General features: G+C 41.2%; 3 protein-coding genes across 3 annotated transcripts; all 3 read left to right on the forward strand.

Moving 5' to 3' along the window:
* The first annotated feature begins 657 nt into the window (after positions 1-657).
* Positions 658-5,969, forward strand: LOC139445235 (tripartite motif-containing protein 54-like). Its single transcript, XM_071226375.1, has 3 exons — positions 658-717; positions 2,897-3,188; positions 3,894-5,969. Exons 2-3 carry the CDS (start codon positions 2,897-2,899, stop codon positions 5,525-5,527), a joined length of 1,926 nt encoding a protein of 641 aa, XP_071082476.1. The 5' UTR covers positions 658-717; the 3' UTR covers positions 5,528-5,969.
* A 7,081-nt stretch (positions 5,970-13,050) lies between these two features.
* On the forward strand, positions 13,051-17,897 carry LOC139444858 (tripartite motif-containing protein 2-like). The gene is made up of 2 exons (XM_071225849.1): positions 13,051-13,342; positions 14,065-17,897. The coding sequence occupies exons 1-2, from the start codon at positions 13,051-13,053 to the stop codon at positions 15,696-15,698; spliced, it is 1,926 nt and encodes a 641-aa protein (XP_071081950.1). The 3' UTR covers positions 15,699-17,897.
* A 2,300-nt stretch (positions 17,898-20,197) lies between these two features.
* On the forward strand, positions 20,198-25,236 carry LOC139445470 (tripartite motif-containing protein 2-like). Its single transcript, XM_071226615.1, has 3 exons — positions 20,198-20,274; positions 22,483-22,774; positions 23,506-25,236. Exons 2-3 carry the CDS (start codon positions 22,483-22,485, stop codon positions 25,137-25,139), a joined length of 1,926 nt encoding a protein of 641 aa, XP_071082716.1. The 5' UTR covers positions 20,198-20,274; the 3' UTR covers positions 25,140-25,236.
* The last annotated feature ends 212 nt before the right edge of the window (positions 25,237-25,448 follow it).

Here is a 25,448-nt window from a genome sequence, read left to right on the forward strand (position 1 = left end):
AACATCGGTCAAGGGAGAGGCAATGGTGTCACGGCAGTTCGGTACATTGATCAAGTCTTGAGACCACACGCCTTACCTCATTTAGCACATCGTCGCAACCACGAGTTTCAGCATGATAACGCCCTTGCCCACACTGCGAGAGCAACACGAGACTTCCTCCAGCAGAATGGCATCAGAACCATACAGTGGCCTGCCCTCAGTCCCGATTTAAATCCCATCGAGCACCTGTGGGGCGAGATTCAAAGACGGCTGAATGACGTCCAACCAAGGCTTACAACTGCAGCTGAACTGCGTCAGGCGTTCCACGGAGTGTGGGCTTAAGTGCCTATGGCCTTCATCAACCGCCTCATCCATTCCATGTATCGACGTTGCACGGCAGTCATCAATGCACATGGCGGACACACGAGATACTGACTTGTGATGCCATTTTCTCACAGACTAGTATTGTGTTTCACTTTAAGAACATTTGACACTTTAATTTCAACTTTGATGATCAGTTTTGTCAATTTTCATCTTTTTAATATGTCTCAAAGTATGTTTACAGTGTTTGGACAAATTAGATTTCTCACATATCTAGCCACTGTGACGTTTCTTATTCGGTTCAGTTTATATACCTGCCGTCAACAGATCACGTGGACTAAGTTGTGTCACGTGACACAAGCCAGTCACCAGGAAGTGGGACGCCTTCGGAGAGCAGAAGCCCCCATTGTAATATCGGTATGTCACGTAGTTAGATAACATTTCACACACAAATATAGATGTTACTTTAGCCAACAGTACATAGCTGCGTTACCTGGGTTATACTGTATACCTGCAAGGACCACGGTTTAACTTGAACACAGAAAGCTTGATATCGATGTATCATTCGTGACCAACTCGTGTTATTCCGGGACAAGCAGGTTACGGAAAGGGGCGAGTGGTGACGAATGGTCGATGTATACTACAGGAGTCAACAATGATTACATCCATATATTTCTGTATCATGTCAGTTAGCAGCTGAACTTGCATCGTTGATTAGGGATCAAATCCTAGAATATTACTGTTATCGACATAAACAAATACCAGCTAGGTAGACAAGGTTTTGGTTACATTTATCTGAGGTCATTGTAACCTGTTAAAACGAAAGTAGAAATGAGGTCGACAGTAAACTTCTGCTGGTGAGCCCAACCTAGATACCCACCTCAACCTCCACCCCTCCCCCACTGCACGCATTAACATACACATGTCATTGAAGTTGCTAATGTAAGAAGGAGACATGTATATGAGGAAGTGTGCTGGAAACATGTTATTGACGACAGGTGAGCTTCTTGGGTCAAGCGAGACTTTGTCGGGATGTTCAAGTTTTGATCAGAGTTACGTTCCTTTGAACAACATCGATATCTTATGTCTATATGTGTGTATATAGGAGTGCGGTGGATAAATAGCGAGTGAGTGAATGAGTGGGTAGGTGGGTGACTGAGTGAGTGAGTACTCAGACTATTTTGAAATAGTCGAAAATAAATACATACAATACTTACCATGCAGAGTTAACTGCGGAAGTGAACAGTGTTTATGACACATGTCAAGATTTTTGATGTTTGATGTTTATGTTTTCACGTCGATTTTAGAAAATAAAAACATTCCATACTAAATAATCCAAACACTGCCAGAGTGGAATGGGACGCTGAAGGACAAAGATCCATGCAACTCCTTAACTTAACCTGTGATGTTTTGGTCAATGTCAGAATATATATAAGCCACATTCAGCAATGTTTAAGCCTGGCGATCTGTAAATAGTCATGTCTCGGTCCGGAATTAGCAATAATTCCGACACAAAGTGTGACACAAAGCTGACCAGGTCAAAGGTTGTGTGTTCACACCATCCAATCCTCGATTCAGCTGCTTCTTACGAAGCACAGAATAATAGTGGTTAATTCTGTTGTAGAACCTCCATGGACAGAATACAAAATTAGAGATATATTAAATCGTTATGGAAGTTCATGTGAAAATGTATCTTATTAAATACTATAGTGTAATAAACACCCACTCTGCGACAACGAAATATTGGACTTATCCTCAAGTGACCATTCTATTGACCTGCTGTCAATAGGTCATCTACACTCTGTGATGATGTGACGAATATAAGATGGTTGTGGATCACCGGCTTGGTTAAATAAGTGCGACGAAACTTTTCCATAATAAAAGAAATCAAAGTCCATTGTACGGTCATGACTATATCATGGGCAAGCGTGTATGAATCACTATCAACTAGTGATGACACCAGGTGTTCACGAAAAGGTGTTCGTATCCTGCTCCACCGGTGGCACCCGTCACAAACAGATGCGCTATTGGAGAGTCATCCCTCTTGTCGTACAGTCTTTGTGTCACTGAAAACAACTACAATATTGTCATAGAAGTAGTAAATACATATATTCTTGACAACTGGATATACCACGTGTTCACTCGCATTCTTGACCTGCTAAGGTCACGTGACAAAGTTGTGGAGTGACGGGCAACAAGGAAGTCAAGGTATTGAAGAACGTGTGGTGTTCGAGGTAGGTGCGATGGGTCTCTCAAACTTGATTAACCTTTCACTTCAAGACGCTGAAACATCACCGTGTGTTAGTTGAAATTGCCCCATAACGGAAACGACAGTTGATCATGTTTTCAAAACATGGTATTCATTCCTCATATTCATTGCTCAGGGTAGAGTATGAGAACAAGAGTTACCCCCCTTTACCCACAGCAGCATCACAGATATACAATGCAATGGGGCGTCTTCTTATCTCTCCCGTCTCACTGCTTGTAAAGATGTCACATCTTTGGACGTCTGGGTTGATGCGACCGTGTACATGTTTTATAATTATATATACAACACATCCATCTATACTTCATTTAGCTGTTCGATTTGCTTCAGATGGCGACCGCTAAGAAGCTGACCGAAAACCACCTCACCTGTGTCATCTGTTCTGAGGTGTTCACAGACCCAGCCACACTTCACTGTCATCATACATTCTGTAAGTCCTGTCTGCTGAAATACATCAACACACAGCCGGAAGCGGTACAAGCCAAGTCCATACCATGTCCCTCCTGTAGACAACAGACGAGTGTGACCAACCCTGACAGTCCAGTAGAGGAGTGGGTCAGTCAGCTGAAACCAAGCCACGTCATACAGGGGCTGATGGACGACTTTGGACCCGGCACAAAGGGTAATTAGCTTATAATTCTACTGCCTGACTAATATACCCTTTTAAAAGGTATGTAAACAACCACACATGTGTGTATATACGAGCATTCACTCATAGAATTGCTCATTTTGACTTCATTTTAACAGATTTTGATGCAGGATACACATTTCTTTGCGACAAAGAGCTCCTGAAAAACAGAATGTTGTGTAACAAGGTAGCATATAAATGTCACAATCTTTCTCTGCTTATCCTGATTGGGCGTTACAATATATGTCACAGCTAGGACAGAGTTGTGGTGGCTAAACTGTGGGGGTGATCTATAGTTGCAGGTGCATCTACCTGGCTGGCCCTACCTTGTTACAAAACACGTTAAATGAAAACATTTATATACATCTTATTGTTAAATCTTCTGTTAATTGAGGCTCCCATCTATAAAGACGCTGTAACGCCCGCAGGTTTTAATATTCATCTGTTATTGTATATCTAGTCAGCAAATAATAATCTTGTGGTTATGATTACCTGTACGTCATGATTGACTAGGGAGTGCTACATTTTGAGACAGCATCATTGTTTCATTACAACCTGTGTCATATGATATGTTCACCTGCAGAAAGGGCGTGGCCGTTTGTGACAAAACTAATGTGTTAACTGTTATTATTTCTTTAGATGGTGTGCGATTGTTTTCATGTTTTTGACAATTGAAATTAAGCACTCTTGTTTTTGTAGGTGTGGAGGAACACTTGTGCAGCGTTTGTACGAAACAAGGAAAGACAACTCCCGCCACTTCTTGGTGCTCTGTCTGCGATGTTGTGTACTGTGAAGGATGTCTCCAGTTGCACAACGTGATGCCATTGTTGTGTGACCATGAAGTCGCTCACTTGTCTGATCACACCAAGACAAAGGTCAAGCGTCGCTTCATGTGTCAAGTCCACAGAGACAAACCGATAGAGTTGTTCTGTAAGGACTGCAAGAAGGCAATATGCACGATATGCTGCAGTATAAAACACAGGACATGTAAGGATGTTGATACAATAGAGAGTATGACCCCTCTCGTGAAGGAACAACTTACAAACAAAATAGAGCAGCTCAGAATCAACATGGCGGCTATTAATAATAACATAACCTGGAGAAAATCTACAAGTCAAGATGTGAAGAGTAATTCACAGGACGTTAAAGATCAAGTCATAAAGACACGGGAGACAGTGATGTGTGCTATATTAAGAAAAGAGAAGCTACTCCTAGATGCCATCGACAAGGCTACTGATGAACAATTACATGAGTTACACGCAGATATAAAATCCCAGGAGATCGAGCTACAGATGTACCAGCAGCAGTATGAGTTCACAGCCAATGCTGTGACGTCCAACTGTGAGATGGACATGTATGACGTTTATGAGTCGATGTGTGAGACGTCTACAGACAACAGAGACACGGACAACAGACCAGCAGCAGGAAGGGTTGTCTTCACACACGACCTGGACAAGCTGAGTAAAGCAGTTGATGAGCTACAGCTGGGGGAGGTTGAAGTCGTCCATGGTGTGAGTGACCCCGAGTCTTCTCCTGTTCTACATCACACCATTGACTGCAAGGAAGCTGGGGACGGGAAGGAGCCTGATTTGTTTGACGTCACAGTGTTGACTGTTGATGACATCAAAGTGGTGGTAGTTGCAGATTGTGAAAACCGCAGACTCAAAACATATTACACATCAAACTTCAAATCCTTTTATAATCAGCTTCTGCTTTCTAGTGAGCCTTGGTATATAGCCAACTTATGTGAGAGTCAGATAGCTGTCAGTGTTCCAGACAGTCAGGAAATAGTCATAGTGAATGTTACCCCAGACCCTGTATTACTGTCAACTATCGAAACAAGCAAGCAGTACTACGCTCTAGCCTGTCTGAGTCCTTCACAGCTGGCGGCAGGTACATGGAGACAGTCTCACTCTGTGGACATACTGGACATGGCAGGGAGGATACTGAGGTCTATCAACACGGGGGTGATAAGGAGTCCAGACTACATCCATGTCACCAAAAACAACAACTTGATAGTCAGTGAAGGAGTAGTAAAATCCCTTGTATGTGTGACCAGTGAAGGAGACGCTGTTTTCACCTACACTCCCACAGGAGTCAGAGCTCTGTCATATCCTCGGGGTGTCACAACAACCAGCACGGGAGATATCCTGCTTGTAGACCAAAGCTCCCACAAGTTGATTCAGCTGACAGAGTCGGGGCAGTTTGTTAGAGATGTCCTCACACAACAGGATGGTCTGAATTGTCCTCTTGGTGTCTCTCTTGATGGTGACGGCCTGCTGTATGTTACGTCTGACAGATTCGTGAAAGTATTCAATTTCTACAGACGCTAAATGTGAAAATAGAGATATTTTTTATCTCCATACACATATATACAAAAGATATACAAAACTGACAACTAACAACAAGTCCAGATCGGCTCTTGTTCATTCTTTGCAAACGTAATTCACCATGTCAGTGATTAAACAGAAGACGATCTTTCGAGTGCAGAAATGTGACCTGATTTGTAAAGGACATTTGTTAAAGGAACGCATAGTGACAGGGTTCGTCCCGATTATGTTTCTAGGTTTGCCAGCACCATACCCGTGCTTCTGGGTTTCACCATTAAGGGGTAAACGTCTGAGACTTACAACATATCTGACGTGTGTTGAGAAACCAGTTCACGTAGTTAGGTATGGTTCAAGCCTTAAGATTATCAGTTAAACAATCGAGCTCGTAATTGCTCCAACGTGTGCTCAAGAGATATATAACACAACGAGCGTTCAGCTATTGATGGAGGCTATAGCAGTGTGTGGATGCTTTGAGAATTGGTTTACATGTGTCCCCATTGGTATCAGTTATTTGTACTGATGTAATAATATTTCTTCAAAATGTAGTATTGATTGAAGTAACCCTAAATATCACTTAAACATAACACAACTCTATCAATACAATCGCTACCTCTCATATCCAAGATACAAATGAGGATATAATAAATGTTTGACGTTTGAAAACTGCTTTAGTTCTACGCCTGTCCTCGATGGCATCAGTTGTTTCTACTGACAGTACTAGTATTTCTAAAAGCTGTAGTATGGGTTAAGCCCATTACTCAATGTTCAGGGTCGTGATGGTTCCTTACGCTTGTGTAACTTGTGGCAATTCGCGGGGAAGAGTTGTGTGAGTCCCTTGCTTGTTAATTGTTGTTCTCCTATTCGAAGATTTACAAAAGCTCAGATCTGTTCCACACTATACGTGCCTTTGTAGCGGAATGAATGCTCTTTATATTTAAGCGTCTTGAGAACATACCAAGTCTGTGTGTGGTTATTGATAGTCAGTTTGATCAGTTACAGCCTTGCTTACTGCTCGTCCTAATTACTTTAACGCTTGGTCGGACCGCCGGAGATGACGCGGCTGTATTTCAAACGGCTGTACTGGGTATCGTCGGATGTAGGGTCCTATTTCTGAGAGAGTCCCGCTGGTGGCTTGCTTTCTGCATTTCTGAGGTTCTGCTGTTGAAGTGGATGGGCGCATTATCTGTCGGATATCGGTCAAAATAGGAATTGCAGCAAGTGATTATAAAATATATAATAAATTTGAACTTTTAATTCCTTAAATGGTGTTGATATTGTTTTTTATGAGGATGATGGCTTATCAGCTTCAATATGTTGCATATTTAAGAAGATATTTGAGTTTTTAAACATATTGAAAAATTCCATCAATAGTCAAAGGTTCGGGTTAAGATCATCTGATTATAACAAACTACTCACCGTTCGACACGGATATGTGTTATATCAGAAAATTGCTTGAAAATCATTGCAAGTTATATTGTATTGACGAGGAAGGCTTGTCTCTCAGTATTCCCACCATGATATAAGTAGTATATATTGGTGAATACCGTCTTTGATCACGACAGTCGTCATCATCGATTACCTGTAGCATTCAATCAGTCTAAGTTAATAACAAACTAATACTGATTGATAGTATTTATTTTAGAAGTGATGGCGGACATGTAAATACGCCAACATGATTTTGTTTCATTTGTTTATTGCTTAAAATTATGAGCAAAGTCCGAAACCGCCGGGATGCAATCACAGACAATCAACCAGGTCACCACGCACGACAACCCGATCCATACAGTCGCCCTTTGCTAGGAATTCTCACATAGTGGTAACTAACAATGAATGTACTATTCTGAATCGTTGTTAGAGTGTATCGTCGCCTCGTGAAGGTGTGAAAGTAATGATTTATTTCAGAATATCTTATCAGGTTAAAATACAAAAACATCACTTTGACTATGCTCATACTATTAATATTGGGTCCGTTTTGGAATGTGTATCAAACGTATTTCGTACAATTTTCTTCATTGCCCATCTTAGAATTATTCAGTAAAAGGGGTTTAAAAAACAAATCAATGTGATTTCCTTTGTAAGTGTATCAATCAGGCAATATGCATACAAAATGTCATTCCCCACCCCGACCACCCTCACCCCCGCCCCACACTCGCTCCCTCTGGATCCGCCATCGGGTTTGTCGTATATAGTTGCTGTGGAATATGTATACTGAACCGCAAAAGAAACGTCATCCCCAGTAAACTTGCATGAAAAGTTGTCATTTAATTATCTGGGTATTTTTTGTCAAAATTTCTAACATTTAACATTACCTTGTCCGGAAAAATTAAATTTGATGATAAAAACACAAAGCAGATGACAAAAAAACGATCGCTCAAACGCTACCACATGCCACGATTGACAAGAAAACAGCGACACCAAGCCCTTGGACGATTGCAAGCTGGACAAACCGCCCGGCAGGTAGCCAGTGCATTTGAAGTCCACGTAAAGACCATATACAGACTCCAGCAACGGTACCAGACCACCACCACTACAGATGACCGACCACGTAGAGGAAGACCAAGGGTCACCACCCGATGTCAGGATCGTCAGATTGTGCGACAGCATCTTCAAGATCGCTTTGTTACTGCTGCGGAAACTGCTCGACAGACCATGGGATACACCAGTGACACATCAGCAGCGGATTCTTACAAAAGTTTGCAGATCGGTTTTTCGATTCATACCTCAATGAACCGAAAAAAATACACAGTCAATGCTTATAATTAAATTCGACAACGTAAAACATGTTTTATCTACAATAGTTTAACCCAAAACAGTTGCATATATCAAAACAGACAAAAATGACGGCATTGATGAACATTCCAGGTGTAGAAATACATACAGTGGCGTGACATGAATCAGGTGATCGTTTAATTTATGCACAAACTTGACACGCCTACACAGTCAGTAGCCAATCAACGGAGAGTGGGATTAAAACAATGTTCATTTGACCTGTCAATTAAGGCAAGAGGCGAAAAGACTTGCAACAGTCAGACTGTAACGAACCGGAAGAAATATGTCCGAGAGAAGGCGGCTGTTTCAAATAATATGGTCATTTACTGCGTGATTCAAACATTACTTCTCTGATTACGGTAAAACAGTTGGAGAAATGCTAGTTAGAAATGAAACGCGAAGACATGAAAGTTGAACCGAGGCGAGCGGGAAAAAAAACTGGCGAGCGAGCCTGCACGTTTGCTGTTTCATTCATTCTCGGCCTTCGGTTTCAAAGGGTAGTTTGGACAATGAATATGCATGAAAGTCGCTAAATGTCCTGTGCATGACGATACACGTGAGCAGAAAGGGAATTCCCTCGACTGTAATATTGGGATTCCCCGACATTCCGCAGTAATAAAAGTAGTGCGCAGCGGTGGGCGTGGCTTAAATTTTTACATTCATTGGGAAATGAATGCAATAACACGTGACCAATTCAGCTAATCAGAATGCAGGAATTTCCATGAACACAACGAAAATTTAATTATAAGACGATAATAATGCCGCCCGGATGACATACATATAGAATACTAAACGAGCTCCCGTGTAATACCAATTTTATTAAACGAGTTAATAGTTGTATCTGACGTGCAAAAGCGATTCAGATACCACAACTATTCACGAGTTTAATAAAATTGGTTTTACACGGGAGCGAGTTTAGTATTTTATTTATTACTTGCTATTTATAACGTTTTTAGAATTATACTGTTAAGTATGAATAGGCTGACACCTACACGATCAACGGCATATTCCAATTGAGTTTAACAGAATGATACTTTAAACACGTCAAAAGTTGAAACGTATGAATTTAATACCCTACAATGGTCCATCTTTAGAATTCACAAAATAATCGTAGGGCTAAGACTATCGCAACTCACATACTTTAACAGACTAACGACTGTCGTTGGGCTACAATACGATCGCCCTGTGGAACGGGCCTTGCACCTCAAAGTTTACAATAACGTCACAATACCCGATGACGTCATTTATTGAATTTTGTTGCAAGATCCATCAGCGAAACAATGCAGTGTGGCGTCAGCCTAGCAACAAGGTTGCTGAGGTCATCGAGTGTGCATAAGGTCCTCTCAACTCAACTCCACACGCAATGTCGTTGAATAAGCCAAGGGATGTTGAGAGCTTTCAATATTTGCTCGTGAAACGTGTTCCGAGAGTACATAAGCACGCGTTTTGGTATTACACAATGTGTAATACAGCTGTATGTTTATTAAACGGGTGATCTCTTCACGGGCAAGTAATAAAATATACTAGTGCGCGTGAACGATATTGCACCAGTGCACATACGATTTTTAGTAACTCGATTTTTTACTAACCCTAAAGGTAATTAATTATTTTTTTGTGATTTATGAGACTTCGTTCTTGCCGTTTTGGCAATATAGTGACATGTCTTACCCGATGTATTTAATTTATTCCCCTTCATTTACTGTCCAGAATATATTGAAATTAAATATATATGAATATAAACATCAAACCATTATGTTTTACGCAAATAACTGGTAAATAAAATACCTGGAATGCAGTTTAATGAAATAAGATTCTATTTGGGTTCTTAAATCAACATCTTCGATAACTTCAATGCAGAACCAGAAGTCTTCATTCAATTAACGTTCCAATTCGACTTTATTTTATTTACCCCAGTACGTTTGTAAATACAGTACGACACGGATATAACGAACACGTGTAGAGCGAACAAACGGATGCAACAAAATCCACGATTTATCTCCTATATATTATCATATAAAATTTACGTACATAACGAACTCTCTTCAGCGAACTAACGGATATAGCGAGCTGGTATCTGATCCCCGACGAGCCTGTCTACCACAAATTAGTGACTTGTACAGCAAACTGAGAAATCTCATTCAGTGTCAAGTGTCACTGACAATCTAGTCTATATTTTGATTTTCCAATGTTAATTAAGTCGGTAGGATTACATGAGTTGGGTCGACGTATATCACGATAATGCCATATAATAGAGTTTTGTTGTCTGATCGGTGATTCTCTAAGTAACGGAAAGTTTATCGTATCTTTATTCTAAACAATAATACTTCACATACACAATGTTCAACAATATTGCTAAAATCAGTCTGCAACGCCATTTTGAAAACCGCGCCCTCTGCCGGCGGCAGTTGCCAGATCATTCGATTACACCCGAGCGCCCGCGGAGAGTGCTAAGTATGCGCTCAGAAAGCGCCTCGGCCTGTTGAATGCATGCCAGATCACGTGGACTAAGTTGTGTCACGTGACACAAGTCAGCCACCAGGAAGTGGGACGCCTTCGGAGAGCAGAAGCCCCCATTGTAATATCGGTATGTCACGTAGTTAGATAACATTTCACACACAAAATAAAAAACTAGATGTTACTTTAGCCAACAGTACATAGCTGCGTTACCTGGGTTATACTGTATACCTGCAAGGACCACGGTTTAACTTGAACACAGAAAGCTTGATATCAATGCATCATTCGTGACCAACTCGTGTTATTCCGGGACAAGCCGCGGGTTACGGAAAGGGGCGAGTGGTGACGAATGATCGATGTATACTACAGGAGTCAACAATGATTACATCCATATATTTCTGTATCATGTCAGTTAGCAGCTGCATCTGCATCGTTGATTAAGGATCAAATCCTAGAATACTACTGTTATTGACATAAACAAATACCAGCTAGGTAGACAAGGTTTTGGTAACAATTATCTGAGGTCACGGTGACCTGTTAAAACGAAAGTAGAAATGAGGTCTACAGTAAACTTCTGCTGGTGAGCCCAACCTAGATACCCACCTCAACCTCCACCCCTCCCCCACTGCACACATTAACATACACGTGTCATTTAAGTTGCTAACGTGAAACGGAGACATGTATATGAGTAAATGTGCTGGAAACATGTCATTGACGACAGGTGAGCTTTTTGGGTCAAGCGAGACGTTGTCGGGATGTTCAAGTTTTGATCAGAGATACGTTCCTTTGAACAACATCCATATCTTATGTCTATCTGTGTGTATATAGGAGTGCAGTAGATAAATAGCGAGTGAGTGAATGAGTGGGTAGGTGGGTGATTGAGTGAGTTAGTACTCAGACTATTTTGAAATAGTAGAAAATAAATACATACAATACTAACCATGGATGTTTATGACACATGTCAAGATTTTTGATGTTTGATGTTTATGTTTTCACGTCGATTTTAGAAAATAAAAACATTCCATACTAAATAATCCAAACACTGCCAGAGTGGAATGGGACACTGAAAGACAAAGATCCATGCAACTCACATTTTGATGGGAAACCTGCATTCCTTAACTTAACCTGTGATGTTTTGGTCAATGTCAGAATATATATAAGCCACATTCAGCAATGTTTAAGTCTGGCGATCTGTAAATAGTCATGTCTCGGTCCGGAATTAGCAATAATTCCGACACAAAGTGTGACACAAAGCTGACCAGGTCAAAGGTTGTGTGTTCACACCATCCAATCCTCCATCCAGCTGCTTCTTACGAAGCACAGAATAATAGTGGTTAATTCTGTTGTAGAACCTCCATGGACAGAATACAAAAGGAGAGATATATTAAATCGTTATGGAAGTTCATGTGAAAATGTATCTTATTAAATACTATAGTGTAATAAACACCCACTCTGCGACAACGAAATATTGGACTTATCCTCAAGTGACCATTCTATTGACCTGCTGTCAATAGGTCATCTACACTCTGTGACGATGTGACGAATATAAGATGGTTGTGGATCACCGGCTTGGTTAAATACATGCGACGAAACTTTTCCATAATAAAAGAAAAATCAAAGTCCAGGTGTTCACGAAAAGGTGTTCGTATCCATTAAAACAGATGCACTATTGGAGACTATTGGAGTCATCTCTCTTGTCGTACAGTCTTTGTGTCACTGAAAACAACTACAATATTGTCATAGAAGTTGTAAATACATATATTCTTGGCATTTCTTAAATCCAAATGTTTTACTTTACAGAGGACGGTGCGCATCCAAACAAAGGCAGTTTTTGACAACTGGATATACCACGTGTTCACTCGCATTCTTGAGCTGCTAAGGTCACGTGACAAAGTTGCCGAGTGACAGGCAACAAGGAAGTAAACATATCGAAGTACATGCGTGCTCTAGCTAGTTGCGATGGGTCTCTCAAACTTGATTTGCCTTTCACTTCAAGACGCTAAAACATCACCGTGTAAACTGAACCATAACGGAAACGACAGTTGATCATGTTTTCAATACATGGTATTCATTCCTCATATTCATTGCTCAGGGTAGAGTATGACAACAAGAGTTAGCCCCCTTTACCAACAGCAGCACCACAGATATACAATGCAATGGGGCGTCTTCTTATCTCTCCCGTCTCACTGCTTGTAAAGATGTTACTTCTTGGATGTCGGGGTTGATGCGATCATGTACATGTTTTATGATTATGTCTACAACACATGCATCTATACTTCATATAGCTGTTCACTTTGCTTCAGATGGCGACCGCTAAGAAGCTGACAGAAAACCACCTCTCCTGTGCCATCTGTACAGAGGTGTTCACAGACCCTGCCACACTTCAGTGCAATCACACATTCTGTAAGTCCTGTCTGCTGAAATACATCAACACACAGCAGGAAGCAGTACAAGCCAGGTCCATCCCATGTCCCTCCTGTAGACAACTGACGAATGTGACCAACCCTGACAGTCCAGTAGAGGAGTGGGTCAGTCAGCTGAAACCAAGCCACGTCATACAGGGGCTGATGGACGACTTTGGACCAGGCACAAAGGGTAATCAGCTTAGTATTGTACTGTCTGACTAATATACCCTTTTAAAAGATATGTAAACAACCACACATGTGTGCATAGACGAGCATTCACTCATAGGATTGCTCATTTTGACTTCATGTTAACAGATTTTGATGCAGGATACACATTTCTTTCTTGCAAAGGCCAATAAATTCCATTCCGTTTGCGAAAAAGAGCCCCTGAAAAACAGAATTTTGTGTAACAAGTTAGCATACAAATGTCACAATCTTTCTCTGCTTATCCTGATTGGGCGTTACAATATATGTCACAGCTAGGACATAGTTGTGGTGGCTAAACTGTGGGGGTGATCTATAGTTGCAGGTGCATCTACCTGGCTGGCCCTACTTCGTTACAAAACACGTTAAATGAAAACATTTATATTCTTATTGTTAAGTCTTCTGTAAATTGAGGCTTCCATCTATAAAGACCGCAGGTTCTAATAGGCATCTGTTATTGCATATCTAGTCAGCAAACAATAATCTTGTGGTTATGATTACCTGTAGGTCATGATTGACTAGGGAGTGCTACATTGTGAGACAGCATCATTGTTTCATTACCACCTGTGTCATATGATATGTTCATCTCCAGAAAGGGCGTGGCCGCTAATGACAAAACTAATGTGTTACATGTTATTATTTCTTTAGATGGTGTGCGATTCTTATCATGTTTTTGACAAATGAAATTAAGCACACTTGTCTTTTCAGCTGTGGAGGAACACTTGTGCAGTGTTTGTACGAAACAAGGAAAGACAACTCCTGCCACTTCTTGGTGCGCTGTCTGCGATGTTGTGTTCTGTGAAGGATGTCTCCAGATGCACAACATGATGCCAGGGTTGTGTGACCATGAAGTCGCTCACTTGTCTGATCACACCAAGACAAAGGTCAAGCGTCGCTTCATGTGTCAAGTCCACAGAGACAAACCGATAGAGTTGTTCTGTAAAGACTGCAAGCAGGCAATATGCACGATATGTTGCAGCATAAAACACAGGGCATGTAAGGATGTTGATACAATAGAGAGCACCACCCCTCTTGTGAAGGAACAACTGACAAGCAAAATAGAGAAACTCGGAATCAACATTGCAGCTATGAATAATATCATAACCCAGAGAAAATCTACAATTCAAGATGTAAAGAGTAATTCACAAACCCTCAAAGATCAAGTCATAACGACACGGGATACAGTGATGCATGCTATTTTAAGAAAAGAGAAGCAGCTCCTTTGGCAGATCAACAAATATACTGATGAACAATTACATGAGTTACAAGCAGATATAAAATCCCAGGAGATCGAGCTACAGACGTACCAGCAGCAGTATGAGTTCACAGCCAATGCTGTGACGTCCGACTGTGAGATGGACATGTACGCCATTTATGAGTCGGTGGGTGAGACGTCTACAGACAACAGAGACACGGACAACAGGCCAGCAGCAGGATGGGTTGTATTGACACAAAACCTGGACAAGCTGAGTAAAGCAGTTGATGAGCTACAGCTGGGGGAGGTTCAAGTCGTCACTGATGTGAGTGATCCCGAGTCTTCTCCTGTTCTACATCACACCATTGACTGCAAGGAAGATGGGGACGGGGAGGATCCTGATTTTTGTGACGTCACAGTGTTGACTGTTGATGACATCAAAGTGACAGTAGTGACAGATTCTGATAACAAGAGACTCAAAACATATTACACATCAAACTTCAAATCCTTTCATAATCAGCTTCTGCTTTCTGATGGTCCTTGGCAAATAGCCAAGTTAAGTGAGAGTCAGATAGCTGTCAGTGTTCCAGACAGTCAGGAAATAGTTACAGTGAATGTTACCCCAGGTCCTGTATTACTGTCAACTATCAAAACAAGCAAGAAGTATTACGCTCTAGCCTCTCTGAGTCCTTCACAGCTGGCGGCAGGTACATATAAACAGTCTCACTCTGTGGACATACTGGACATGACAGGGAGGAGACTGAGGTCTATCAAAACGGGAGTAAACGGGAATCCAGACTACATCCATGTCACCAGAAACAACAACTTGCTAGTCAGTGAAGTAGCAGTAAAATCCCTTGTATGTGTGACCAGTGAAGGAGACGATGTTTTCACCTACACTCTCACAGGAGACATAGATCTGACATATCCTTGGGGTGTCACAACAACCAGCACAGGAGATATCCTGCTTGTAGACTATGACTCCCACAAGGTGATTCAGCTGACAGAGTCGGGGCAGTTTGTTAGAGATGTCCTCACACAACAGGATGGTCTGAATTGTCCTCGTGGTGTCTGTCTTGATGGTGACGGCCTGCTGTATGTTACGTCTGACAGATACGTGAAAGTATTCAATTTCTACAGACGCTAAATGTGAAAATAGAGATATTTTTTATCTCCATACACATATATACAAAAGATATACAAAACTGACATTTAACAACAAGTCCAGATCGGCTCTTGTTCATTCTTTGCAAACGTAATTCACCATGTCAGTGGTTTAACAGAGGACGATCTTTCGTGTGCAGAAATGTGACCTGATTTGTAAAGGACATTTGTTAAAGGAACGCTCAGTGACAGGGTTCGTCCCGATTATGTTTCTAGGTTTGCCAGCACCATACCCGTGCTTCTGGGTTTCACCATTAAGGGGTAAACGTCTGAGACTTACAACATATCTGACGTGTGTTGAGAAACCAGTTCACGTAGTTAGGTATGGTTCAAGCCTTAAGATTATCAGTTAAACAATCGAGCTCGTAATTGCTTCAACGTGTGCTCAAGAGATATATAGATATTCTTTATTTCCTCCAGATATTGAAGATACATATCATATATGATATTATGTATAATTACAGAGCTGTACAGTAGTACAATTGAACAATATTATTAGAAATGATAACTACAACATGCATGACAATCAAGCATTCTTATAACTGTTTTGTAACAGATACAGCCATTTCCTACAATGTCTTGACACAATAACCATAAGGTCACCCCATAGACTTTGAGATAAAGAGCTAACACACTCAGGCATACCGCCTAGTAGTACAGACAGGATTGTATCATCGTCCTCACTACATAGTCTTGCAAATGTAGAGACATCTATCACATCACAAATGATTTCAAATAGTTCATTTCTGTCATTCATATTCAATGTACAATACAAAAAGACATGCTTAATAATATCATGAGCTACAATTCCACATCGACATTCCCTGGATTCTATATTTATGCATCCCAGCCGTACAAGATGAGACAGGTTTGGGAACTGTTCAGAACGTTCAAGTGCAAGTAGCCAGAGTCTGTGTTCTTTATCATTACGTAGCGAAACATATCTATTTAAGTTAAGTCTAGATAGCAGCTTAGAGCATACAGCTTCCTGGTCCAGCACCATACCCGTGCTTCTGGGTTTCACCATTAAGGGGTAAACGTCTGAGACTTACAACATATCTGACGTGTGTTGAGAAACCAGTTCACGTAGTTAGGTATGGTTCAAGCCTTAAGATTATCAGTTAAACAATCGAGCTCGTAATTGCTCCAACGTGTGCTCAAGAGATATATAACACAACGAGCGTTCAGCTATTGATGGAGGCTATAGCAGTGTGTGGATGCTTTGAGAATTGGTTTACATGTATCCCCATTGGTATCAGTTATTTGTACTGATGTAATAATATTTCTTCAAAATGTAGTATTGATTGAAGTAACCCTAAATATCACTTAAACATAACACAACTCTATCAACACACTCGCTACCTCTCATATCCAAGATACAAATGAGGTTACTATAAATGTTTGACGTTTGAAATCTGCTTTAGCTCTACACCTGTCCTCGATGGCATCATTTGTTTCTACTGACAGTACTAGTATTTCTAAAAGCTGTAGTATGGGTTAAAAATTATCTTCTTTTGGGAAAAGAATGGGGATATTACTGAGAACAAAACTGGGTTTTAAATACCCTCATAATGCATAGGTGGAAGTTTACGTGTCTCGGTATATTTTTTGGCAGTTATTTGTTTAATAACTCAACGTATTATATCAGTAATACAAATAAATCAAGGAACACGTTCAATACGCGTGGTTCTTGGTCATATTACGAAAGAATACTTGAATACAAAAATAAGCCCATTACTCAATGTTCAGGGTCGTGATGGTTCCTTACGCTTGTGTAACTTGTGGCAATTCGCGGGGAAGAGTTGTGTGAGTCCCTTGCTTGTTACCATTTTGTTCTCGTATTCGAAGATTTACAAAAGCTCAGATCTTTTCCACACTCTACGTGCCTTTGTAGCGGAATGAATGCTCTTTATATATAAGCGTCTTGAGAACATACCAAGTCTGTGTGTGGTTATTGATAGTCAGTCTGATCAGTTACAGCCTTGCTTACTGCTCGTCCTAATTACTTTAACGCTTGGTCGGACCGCCGGAGATGACGCGGCTGTATTTCAAACGGCTGTACCGGTTATCGTCGGATGTGGGGTCCTATTTCTGAGAGAGTCCCGCTGGTGGCTTGCTTTCTGCAGTTCTCAGGTTCTGCTGTTGAAGTGGATGGGCGCATTATCTGTCGGATATCGGTCAAAATAGGAATTGCAACAAGTGATTATAAAATATATAATAAATTTGAACTATTAATTCCTTAAATGGTGTTGATATTGTTTTTTATGAGGATGATGGCTTATCAGTTTCAATATGTTACATATTTAAGAAGATATTTGAGTTTTTAAACATATTTAAAAATTCCATCAATAGTCAAAGGTTCGGGTTAACGTCATCTGATTATAACAAACTACTCACCGTTCGACAGGGATATGTGTTATATCAGAAAATTGCTTGAAAATCATTGCAAGTTATATTGTATTGACGAGGAAGGCTTGTCTCTCAGTATTCCCACCATGATATAAGTAGTATATATTGGTGAAAACCGTCTTTGATCAGGACAATCGTCATCATCGATTACCTGTAGCATTCAATCAGTCTAAGTTAAGAACAAACTGATACTGATTGATAGTATTTATCTAGAAGTGATGGCGGACATGTAAATACGCCATCATGATTTTGTTTCATTTGTTTATTGCTTAAAATTATGAGCAAAGTCCGAAACCGCCGGGATGCAATCACAGACAATCAACCAATCATGCACGACAACCCGATCCATACAGACGCCCTTTGCGACAAGCATAGGTTGCTGAGGACCAATTCTAACTAGGAATTCTCACATAGTAGTAACTAACAATGAATGTACTATTCTGAATCGTTGTTAGAGTGTATCGTCATCTCGTGAAGGTGTGAAAGTAATTATTTATTTCAGAATATCTTATCAGGTTAAAATACAAAAACATCACTTTGACTATGCTCATACTATTAATATTGGCTCCGTTTTGGAATGTGTATCAAACGTATTTCGTACAATTTTCTTCATTGCCCATCTTAGAATTATTCAGTAAAACGAGTTTAGAAAACAAATCAATGTGATTTCCTTTCTATGTGTATCAATCAGGCAATATGTATACAAAATGTCATTCCCCACCCCGACCACCCTCACCCCCGCCCCACACTCGCTCCCTCTTGATCCGCCATCGGGTTTGTCGTATATAGTTGCTGTGGAATATATATACTGAACCGCAAAAGAAAAGTCATCCCCAGTAAACTTGCATGCAAAGTTGTCATTCAATTATCTGGGTATTTTTTGTCAAAATTTCTAACATTTAACATTACATTGTCCGGAAAAAATAAATTTGATGATAAAAACACAAAGCAGATGACAAAAAAACGATCGCCCAAAAGCTACCACATGCCAAGATTGACAAGAACACAGCGACACCAAGCCCTTGGACGATTGCAAGCTGGACAAAGCGCCCGTCAGGTAGCCAATGCATTTGAAGTCCAGGTAAAGACCATATACAGACTCCAGCAACGGTACCAGACCACCACCACTACAGATGACAGACCACGTAATGGAAGACCAAGGATCACCACCCGACGTCAGGATCGTCAGATTGTGCGACAGCATCTTCAAGATCGCTTTGTTACTGCTGCGGAAACTGCTCGACAGACCATGGGGTAGTCCTGCACCATGACCGTGGAATATATTTATTTTATGAAAAAATAATAATCTAGAAATGCATACAAAAGCAAGTCTAGCCAGCTCAAGCTAGCTCTATTCTGAAATCAGCAGAGGGAATTTTTTTATTTTAAGTGTCAAGAAGGATATTGTGTAATATAAGATTTCAGAGACTAAATGTTAGTCTAACCATGGGGATACACCAGTGACACATTAGTGCGGATCGGCACTGTGGTCTTCCAGAACATCGGTCAAGGGAGAGGCAATGGTGTCACGGCAGTTCGGTACATTGATCAAGTCTTGAGACCACATGCCATACCTCATTTAGCACATCGCCGCAACCACGAGTTTCAGCATGATAACGCCCTTGCCCACACTGCGAGAGCAACACGAGACTTCCTCCAGCAGAATGGCATCAGAACCATGCAGTGGCCTGACATCAGTCCCGATTTAAATCCCATTAAGCACCTGTGGGGCGTTCCACGGAGTGTGAGCTCAAGTGCCTATGGCCTTCATCAACCGCCTCATCCATAACATGTATCGACGTTGCACGGCAGTCATCAATGCACATGGCGGACACACGAGATACTGACTTGTGATGCCATTTTCTCAGAGACTAGTGTTGTGTTTCTCTGTAAGAACATTTGACACTTTAATTTCAACCTTGATGATCAGTTTTGTCAAGTTTCATCTTTTTAATATGTCTCAAAGTATGTTTACAGTGTTTGGACAAATTAGGTTTTTCACATATCTAGCCACTGTGACGTTTCTTTTTCGGTTCAGTAAATATACCTGCCGTCAACAGATCACGTGGACTAAGTTGTGTCACGTGACACAAGCCAGCCACCAGGAAGTGGGACGCCTTCGGAGAGCAGAAGCCCCCATTGTAATATCGGTATGTCACGTAGTTAGATAACATTTCACACACAAATATAGATGTTACTTTAGCCTACAGTACATAGCTGCGTTACCTGGGGTATACTGTATACCTGCAAGGACCACGGTTTCACTTGAACACAGAAAGCTTGATATCGATGCATCATTCGTGACCAACTCGTGTTATTCCGGGACAAGCCGCAGGTTACGGAAAGGGGCGAGTGGTGACGAATGATCGATGTATACTACAGGAGTCAACAATGATTACATCCATATATTTCTGTATCATGTCAGTTAGCAGCTGAATCTGCATCGTTGATTAAGGATCAAATCCTAGAATACTACTGTTATCGACATAAACAAATACCAGCTAGGTAGACAAGGTTTTGGTAACATTTATCTGAGGTCATGGTAACGTGTTAAAACGAAAGTAGAAATGAGGTCTATAGTAAACATCTGCTGGTGAGCCCAACCTACATACCCACCTCAACCTCCACCCCTCCCCCACTGCACACATTAACATACACGTGTCATTGAAGTTGCTAATGTAAGAAGGAGACATGTATATGAGGAAGTGTGCTGGAAACATGTTCTTGAGGACAGGTGAGCTTCTTGGGTCAAGCGAGACGTTGTCGGGATGTTCAAGTTTTGATCAGAGTTACGTTCCTTTGAACAACATCCATATCTTATGTCTATCTGTGTGTATATAGGAGTGCAGTAGATAAATAGCGAGTGAGTGAATGAGTGGGTAGGTGGGTGACTGAGTGAGTGAGTACTCAGACTATTTTGAAATAGTCGAAAATAAATACATACAATACTTACCATGCAGAGTTAACTGTGGAAGTGAACAGTGTTTATGACACATGTCAAGATTTTATGATGTTTGATGTTTATGTTTTCACGTCGATTTTAGAAAATAAAAACATTCCATACTAAATAATCCAAACACTGCCAGAGTGGAATGGGACACTGAAAGACAAAGATCCATGCAACTCACATTTTGATGGGAAACCTGCATTCCTTAACTTAACCTGTGATGTTTTGGTCAATGTCAGAATATATATAAGCCACATTCAGCAATGTTTAAGCCTGGCGATCTGTAAATATTCATGTCTCGGTCCGGAATTAGCAATAATTCCGACACAAAGTGTGACACAAAGCTGACCAGGTCAAAGGTTGTGTGTTCACACCATCCAATCCTCGATTCAGCTGCTTCTTACGAAGCACAAAATAATAGTGGTTAATTCTGTTGTAGAACCTCCATGGACAGAATACAAAATGAGAGATATATTAAATCGTTATGGAAGTTCATGTGAAAATGTATCTTATTAAATACTATAGTGTAATAAACACCCACTCTGCGACAACAAAATATTGGACTTATCCTCAAGTGACCATTCTATTGACCTGCTGTCAATAGGTCATCTACACTCTGTGATGATGTGACGAATATAAGATGGTTGTGGATCACCGGCTTGGTTAAATAAATGCGACGAAACTTTTCCATAATAAAAGAAATCAAAGTCCATTGTACGGTCATGACTATATCATGGGCATGCGTTTATGAATCACTATCAACTAGTGATGACACCAGGTGTTCACGAAAAGGTGTTCGTATCCTGCTCCACCGGTGGCACCCGTCACAAACAGATGCACTATTGGAGAGTCATCCCTCTTGTCGTACAGTCTTTGTGTCACTGAAAACAACTACAATATTGTCATAGAAGTTGTAAATACATATATTCTTGACAAATGGATATACCACGTGTTCACTCGCATTCTTGACCTGCTAAGGTCACGTGACAAAGTTGTGGAGTGACGGGCAACAAGGAAGTCAAGGTATTGAAGAACGTGTGGTGTTCGAGGTAGGTGCGATGGGTCTCTCAAACTTGATTAACCTTTCACTTCAAGACGCTGAAACATCACCGTGTGTTAGTTGAAATTGCCCCATAACGGAAACGACAGTTGATCATGTTTTCAAAACATGGTATTCATTCCTCATATTCATTGCTCAGGGTAGAGTATGAGAACAAGAGTTACCCCCCTTTACCCACAGCAGCACCACAGATATACAATGCAATGGGGCGTCTTCTTATCTCTCCCGTCTCACTGCTTGTAAAGATGTCACATCTTTGGACATCTGGGTTGATGCGACCGTGTACATGTTTTATAATTATATCTACAACACATCCATCTATACTTCATTTAGCTGTTCGATTTGCTTCAGATGGCGACCGCTAAGAAGCTGACCGAAAACCACCTCACCTGTGTCATCTGTTCTGAGGTGTTCACAGACCCAGCCACACTTCACTGTCATCATACATTCTGTAAGTCCTGTCTGCTGAAATACATCAACACACAGCCGGAAGCAGTACGAGCCAAGTCCATCCGATGTCCCTCCTGCAGACAACTGACGAGTGTGACCAACCCTGACAGTCCAGTAGAGGAGTTGGTCAGACACCTGAAACCAAGCCACGTCATACAGGGGCTGATGGATGACTTTGGACCCGGCACAAAGGGTAATCAGTTTATAATTCTACTGACTGACTACCTTTTTAAAAGGTATGTTAACAACCACACACGTGTGTATATACGAACATTCACTCATAGAATTGCTCATGTTTACTTCATGTTAATAGATCTTGATGCAGGATAAACATTTCTTTCTTGCAAAGGCCAATACATTCCATTCCGTTTGTGACAAAGAGCCCCTGAAAAACAGAATTTTGTGTAACAAGTTAGCATACAAATGTCACAATCTTTCTCTGCTTATCCTGATTGGGCGTTACAATATATGTCACAGCTAGGACAGAGTTGTGGTGGCTGAACTGTGGGGGTGATCTATAGTTGCAGGTGCATCTACCTGGCTGGCCCTACCTTGTTACAAAACACGTTAAATGAAAACATTTATATACATCTCATTGTTAAGTCTTCTGTAAATTGAGGCTCCCATCTATAAAGACGCTGTAACACCCTCAGGTTTTAATATACATCTGTTATTGTATATCTAGTCAGCAAACAATAATCTTGTGGTTATGATTACCTGTACGCCATGATTGACAAGGAAGTGCTACATTGTGAGACAGCATCATTGTTTCATCACAACCTGTATCATATGATATGTTCATCTCCAGAAAGGGCGTGGCCGTTTGTGACAAAACTAATGTGTTACATGTTATTATTTCTTTAGATGGTGTGCGATTCTTATCATGTTTTTGACAATTGAAATTAAGCACTCTTGTTTTTGTAGGTGTGGAGGAAAACTTGTGCAGTGTTTGTACGAAACAAGGAAAGAAAACTCCCGCCACTTCTTGGTGCTCTGTCTGTGATGTTGTGTACTGTGAAGGATGTCTCCAGTTGCACAACATGATGCCAGGGTTGTGTGACCATGAAGTAGCTCACTTGTCTGATCACACCAAAACAAAGGTCAAGCGTCGCTTCATGTGTCAAGTCCACAGAGACAAACCGATAGAGTTGTTCTGTAAGGACTGCAAGCGGGCAATATGCACGATATGTTGCAGTATAAAACACAGGGCATGTAAGGATGTTGATACAATAGAAGGTATGACCCCTCTTGTGAAGGAACAACTGACAAACAAAATAGAGCAGCTCAGAATCAACATGGCGGCAACTAATATCAACATAACCCGGAGAAAATCTACAATTCAAGATGTGAAGAGTAATTCACAAACCCTCAAAGATCAAGTCACAAAGACACGGGAAACAGTGATGCGTGCTATTTTAAGAAAAGAGAAGCAACTCCTTGGTGACATCGACAAGGCTACTGATGAACAATTACATGAGTTACAAGCAGATATAAAATCCCAGGAGATCGAGCTACAGATGTACCAGCAGCAGTATGAGTTCACAGCCTATGCTGTGACGTCCAACTGTGAGGTGGACATGTATGCCGTCTATGAGTCGATGGGTGAGACGTCTACAGACAACAGAGACACGGACAACAGGCCAGCAGCAGGAAGGGTTGTATTGACACACGACCTGGACAAGCTGAGTAAAGCAGTTGATGAGCTACAGCTGGGGGAGGTTGAAGTCGTCCATGATGTGAGTGACCCCAGGTCTTTTCCTGTTCTACATCACACCATTGACTGCAAGGAATATTTGGACGGGGAGAATCCTAGCTTGTATGACGTCACAGTTTTGACTGTTGATGACATCAAAGTAACAGTAGTTGCAGATTACAATAACAAGAGACTCAAAACATATTACACATCAAACTTCAAATCCTTTCATAATCAGCTTCTGCTGTCTAATGCTCCTTGGCAAATAGCCAAGTTAAGTGAGAGTGAGATAGGTGTCAGTGTTCCAGGCAGTCAGGAAATAGTTACAGTGAATGTTGCTCCAGATCCTGTATTACTGTCAACTATAAAAACAAGAAAGGTGTACTTCGCTCTAGCCTGTCTGAGTCCTTCACAGCTGGCGGCAGGTAGATATGGACATTCTCACTCTGTGGACATACTGGACATGGCAGGGAGGATACTGAGGTCTATCAACATGGGAGTAATCGGGAATCCACGCTACATCCATGTCACCAGAAACAACAACTTGATAGTCAGTGAAACAGGAGTAAAATCCCTTGTATGTGTGACCAGTGAAGGAGACGCTGTTTTCACCTACACTCCCACAGGAGACAGAGCTCTGACATATCCTGTAGGTATCACAACAACCAGCACGGGAGATATCCTGCTTGTAGACTCTAGCTCCCACAAGGTGATTCAGCTGACAGAGTCGGGGCAGTTTGTCAGAGATGTCTTCACACAACAGGATTGTCTGACATATCCTGCTGGTGTCTGTCTTGATGGTGACGGCCTGCTGTATGTCACGTCTCACAAATACGTAAAAGTATTCAAATTCTGCAGGCGATGAATGTGAAAACAGAGATAAAACAGTTGAATCATTCAAAAGTTGACTGCTGGCTCAGGTCCAGATCGGATCCAGTTCTTTCATTACACGCATAGTTCACCCTGTCCTTTTTTAGATATAGGGCGACCTAGCACCAGCAGATGTCTGACCTGATAAAAGTACTTCTCAAGTACATTTGTGAGTGTTGGCATGGCGTGATCAGCCAGTTGATAGAACTGGTGTTTAAGGAACACTATTCACGGACCCAGAGCCCTCAAGCACCAGACTCCCTTCCTCCACCAACACAGGGGTGGAACCCACGCCAAATGGGTT

Source organism: Haliotis cracherodii, unplaced genomic scaffold, assembly GCF_022045235.1.
Source record: "Haliotis cracherodii isolate W230 unplaced genomic scaffold, xgHalCrac1.p SCAF_6, whole genome shotgun sequence".
NCBI lineage: Eukaryota > Metazoa > Mollusca > Gastropoda > Lepetellida > Haliotidae > Haliotis > Haliotis cracherodii.